Source organism: Arachis duranensis, chromosome 5 (genome assembly GCF_000817695.3).
Source record: "Arachis duranensis cultivar V14167 chromosome 5, aradu.V14167.gnm2.J7QH, whole genome shotgun sequence".
Lineage (NCBI taxonomy): Eukaryota > Viridiplantae > Streptophyta > Magnoliopsida > Fabales > Fabaceae > Arachis > Arachis duranensis.
Window position 1 is genome coordinate 95,058,129 of NC_029776.3, and position 5,387 is coordinate 95,063,515.

Below are 5,387 nucleotides of genomic sequence, written 5' to 3' on the forward strand. Positions count from 1 at the left end.
ACTAAAATGATGGGATTAAACACAACATTTATGGGGGTTTTATATATGGTGGTGGTGGTGGTGATGTGATGAAATTGACGATTCATGGCTTCCAGAGGATGGTGGTCTCCGCAATCATGGAAGTTACGACATAAGGGTCCATGTTAGAAGCTGGCCTTCTGTCCTCAAAGTAACCTTTTCCATTCTTCTCTGTGTCTCTTCCAACTCTTACTGATGCTCCACGGTTTGCCACTCCCTATATCACACCCCAATAATTATAAATAATTGTTTTTAATTTAATAAGAGAATTTTTGAAAATGATGAAAATCTTACCCAAGAGAAGGTGTGGATGTCTGCAGTTTCATGTTTTCCAGTGAGGCGTCTCTCATTGCCTTCTCCATAGGCAGCAATGTGATCTTTGTGCTTCAATTTAAGCTTCTCAATCGCCTTCTTTATTACTTCATACCCTCCATCGTTTCTCATCGATTTTGTGCTGTCAAATAAATCAACACACATAACTAATTAATCTCAAAATTAATATCACATTAAAATACATGGGAGATAATTATTACTATGTACCTGTAGTTAGTGTGAGCACCCGCACCATTCCAGTCTCCCTGGTAACAATGAATTTAAAATTATAAATTAAAAATAAATAACAAAAAGTAGGATGATAAATTAAAATATTCCTTATCATCTACGTGTTCACGTGGTTGGTTAAAAGCTTAAGAGGAATATTGTAGAGTTAAGTTTTTTTTGTTAAAAAAAGAAAAACAAGTTGAAGCAGAAATAAAAGCAACTTGGCAATTATGGCAAATGCCGGAGAATCTTCTCTAAAATAAACCCATATTTTATCTTCTCTAAAGGCAATTTTTAAAGAATAAATTTTAAATTAGTCCCTAATAAATTTCAAGACATTTTGATTTTTAATAAACTTTTATTACTTTACAAATTTGAAAAATTAATTGTTATACAGATTAGTCTTCCTATTACTTTTAATAAATTTTTTATATGAATATTGGACTAATAAATTTTATAGTAAGACTTTAAGTAACGGATTTCTAAATTCTCATGTGGGACGCCGGGAATTCCTTCCAAAGCCTGTTGAATAATTTTTATGGATTCCACCATTTCACCAATTTGAACTAAATAACGAGCTAATGAATCTCCTTCTTTTTGCCATTGAACGTCCCAATCAAATTCCCCATAACACTCATAATTTTCAACTTTACGCAGATCCCATTGTATTCCGGAAGTCCGAAGCATCGGTCCTGATAAACCCCAATTAATTACTTCCTTTCCACTAACAATGCCTATTCCCTCAACCCGTTCTAAAAAAATGGGATTTCGCGTAATAAGTTTTTGATATTCAACAACCCCTGTTAAAAAATAATCGCAGAAATCCAAACATTTATCTATCCAACCATGAGGTAGATTTTATTATAATATAATTAAATCCCTGTAAATATTATTATAAGATACATTAAATTTTTTTATAGAGAGATTTTTTAGTTTCAAGAACCTTTAAAGTAATAAAAGTTTGTTGAGCATGATTTAAAACTATCTAATTAATTAGAGAATTTGTTGGTTTCTGTTGCGTGAAAAAAGTGAGCAACAAAATGATTCATTAAGATAAGATAAATGGATATGGGAGCATGAAAAATATCGGTTTTTTCGGTAGGTTTGGAAATGGTGTTCTCTGTTTCTTAAATCTTAAGGTATTAAAGAAACATATAATTAAACATTAATATATGTTCACTGATTTTCACTAATTAAAAAAAAATAAAAAAGAAAGAGTCCAATAAAGGTAAAATTACCTCAAGTATGTAGCGAGCAGCCCAAACCTCATCACCAGCAGAGATACCAACAGAAGGACCAACTTGGAATTCCCACTATAAATATTATACAAAATTCACATATGTTATCTTATCTTATATTATATGATTATCACTAAAATATAGTAATATTTTACACCCTTGGGGTGCTTAGTGGCCAACAAGTATATCACAAAATCACAAATGAAATCCACATCATTGTTAACAAAGATCAACATCCAGATGTCACTTTGAAAAGATTAAATAATAATAATAATAATTTAATGAGAAAGAAGCAAGAAAGAAATGGGAACAAGAATGTTACATACCTGGCCAGGCATAACTTCTCCATTGATGCCACTAATGTTGATGCCAGCATAGATACAAGCCTTGTAATGTGCATCAACAATGTCACGACCATAGGCTTTATCGGCACCAATGCCACAATAGTATGGCCCCTGTTTCATTTCATTTATTAATCATATTAATTCACTATAAAGGATTCCAGGAATCTGTTAACTCAATAAATATATCAACTTTGGTTACACAATTTTAATTTAATCACAACTGTACTACTTTAATATTTTTAGTGTACTATGATTAAATTCATGATTATTTTAGGACTAAATTAATATTTGCATAGAAACTCGTTCGTTTATCAGCAGTATTATATGTTAATACAGGTCATGTTTTAAAAAATTACTCGTGGTCAACATATTAATAATGAGTACAAACATAAATATATTATAATTATACTTTTCATGTGTGGTTTCAAGAATTGAGATTCCTACCGAACAATTTTTTATTGATTTCTTCTGGTTCATAGTATCAAACACTTTGATTATTTATGCAATAGTGAAAAAAATCAAATCAAGAATTAATTACAAAATTGTTTATCGAACTATTCTTTTTAAATAATTAAATATTATAAATGCTAATAGGTTGATAAACACTAATAAATTAAAATATATATGTGGTAGGTGAATGGTGATGTAATCTTTGCTCATAGTCATAGGTACTATTAATGACATAAATTAAGGAAAATTCAATTCACACATGAGTGGACAATTGCGTAAAAGACAAAACAAATTACTAAGAGTTAGCAATTTGAGGCAACATAAAATACAGAAATAGAGGCAACCCTGGCTTAAATTGAGACAAACTCAAAAAAAAAAAAAGGAAAATTCAAAAAGGGTTATAAAAGTTCATCAAAAAAGGAGATTAAAAAATAAAAGGAAAAGAAAGTTGGATTACCTGTGGTCCAGGGTAGCCACCAATTGGCCACCCAACTGGCCAGTTAATGTCTTTCTGTAACAAAGTATACTCTTGCTCAATACCATACCTGCCACCAAATTGTTACTCATTTTTAACATTTGATATATAAGGTGAGATATTATCTAAAAAAAGGGTTTCAAGAACTTAAAAAGAAAATATCACTGAAGTGGCATGGGATTTGCATTTTTATTTTTTGTTTTTTAAATTTTGAGAAAGAAAAAATAGTAACAATAATAAATTAATATTTTTTATTTTCACATCTTTTTTTTAACAAAATTTTTAAAATAAAAAATATTGAGAAATGAATTACAAACTATATATACCATGGTTCTTCAGAGGCTACATCAGGGTGACTGAAAATCTTGGCAGCATTGTGTCTCTTGTTTGTAGGGATTGGCTCTCCAGCTGGGGTGTATGCATCACAAATAACCTAAAAAATATAAAAAAAAATATTTATTTTATTTTTCAACCACAAGGTTAATGAATAGTTGACCCAATAATTGGGAAAAAAATAAATTAAATTGAAACAAGCATTATTTACAAAATGAAGAAAAAGAGACTTACAAGAATATTCTCTCCCCTCCTGAATGGGTCCTTAAAGATGGCTTGTGGGCTTGTTCAACACAAAAAGCAAACCCCACTCATCAGTTTCTTGTGAAAATAAAATATCAACGGAAGGGTAGGAGTGTAAATAGAAAAGTAAAGTATTTTTTTTATTTTAGTTTTTAGTCCTCCAAAAATTCTGACTTGCAAACACATCACAAGCTAACAAACAAAGAAAAACTAAAATCTAAAATTTAAATAAAATTAAATTTAAAAAAAAAGGGTCATGGATCATACTATAGGATGACTTCACTATCTTCACCAGGGGCTTGACCAGTGCTAGAACCGTCATAGTTCCATTTTGGAAGCTTTGAAGGATCACTCACTGGACCAGAGATTGTCTGTGTTTTTATTGAAACAGATAAAGAAATTAAGGTCAATTTTCACAAAGGAACAAATCAAAAGAATCACCATGAAAATTGATAGCTTTTCACACATATCCACATGTGTGATTAAACATAAAATTAAAACTAAAAAGATTACCCTTGCTTTGCTTCTGATGTCCATGCCAGATCCACCAATCCTGTTTTCCACCGCATCAAAAGCATTAAATATTTATACCAAGAACAGAGCAAGAAGAACCAAAAGAGAAAGTTTACAAAAATATCTCTGCTTTTTATGTGTATGATGAATGATCTTTGATCCCATAAAATCATGGTACCAAAAGCAAGAAGAAGGCGTTTCAAAAAATATGAAGTCATCCCAAAAAGGAAGTTCTGATTTTTATTTTTAATTTTTCGGGTAGAAACTTTTGGTCAAAGATTTCATAAAACCAGAGTCCCCTGTTTTCAAGAGGAAAAAACAGAGCCCCCTGTTTGAAACAACAAATTAAAAGATGAAAGTAAGATGCACGAAAAAAGCGAACCATATGTATTCCGCAATGATCTTCTTGATGCCGGATTCGGAGAGGTTGAGGTTGATGAGATCTGAGAGCAAAGACATGGTTGCTAAGAGTGTGAAAGAAACAAGAGTCGACGACTAAGAAGATGAAGAGTAAACTCTTTAACTCTGGTTTGTGTAGAGTGCAGTATTTCTAAACCCTCCCTTTATATAAAAATTTGGAGTTAAGTAAACAAACGGAGAGAGACGTGCGTTAATGTGTTTCAGATTTTTCTTTTCTTTTTTTTAACTCTTTTTTAATTTAAATGATTATTTGAGTTTTTCAAATTTCTAATAAAAAATAATTTTTGTTCACTTTCAAAAATAGAATCAAAATTACATGGTTGGTGGAATTTCGAGTACGAAACACAATAATTTCGCTTTTTAACTTTATCAAAGTTCAAAAATCTAACCCCAATGGAAACATTATCTCTTGGTATGGTAATTAATTTCTGTTAACTTCAATTTAGGGTTCAGAATTTTAATATTTATTATTTATTGGTGAGTTTAATAGAAATATTAAAAAGTTGGTATTCAACCTTTTTTTAACACTTTTTATTATAGAAAAAATGGTTATTTCTAAAATTTAAACTCAAGTTTTTTTTAATTGAATTATAAATTATTTTTCATCTAAATTAATTTAATTTTGATTATTTTCATACACGTTTAATAAATACAATAATAAATGATAAAATGTACGAATTACATAATAAAATATTTATTTTATGAAATATATAAAAAAATTCAAAGATTCTATGATGTGAAGAATCTAGTTTAGATTAAATTAAATCTGTTTATGAAAGCGTGATTTAAGGTGGGTTGGAGTTGTACGATTAC

General features: G+C 29.8%; 1 protein-coding gene across 1 annotated transcript in view; it reads right to left on the bottom strand.

The window, feature by feature from the left end:
- The window catches only part of LOC107490478 (glutamine synthetase nodule isozyme), a gene marked incomplete in the record, with an annotated part of 4,857 nt that extends 152 nt beyond the window's left edge, over positions 1-4,705 (bottom strand). Inside the window, 11 exon segments of the mRNA XM_052261900.1 lie at positions 3-235; positions 313-472; positions 559-599; positions 1,725-1,871; positions 2,123-2,251; positions 3,048-3,135; positions 3,392-3,498; positions 3,633-3,681; positions 3,909-4,012; positions 4,155-4,194; positions 4,537-4,705. Coding sequence (XP_052117860.1) covers positions 83-235; positions 313-472; positions 559-599; positions 1,725-1,871; positions 2,123-2,251; positions 3,048-3,135; positions 3,392-3,498; positions 3,633-3,681; positions 3,909-4,012; positions 4,155-4,194; positions 4,537-4,613 — 1,095 coding nt within the window.
- Positions 4,706-5,387: the final 682 nt, after the last annotated feature.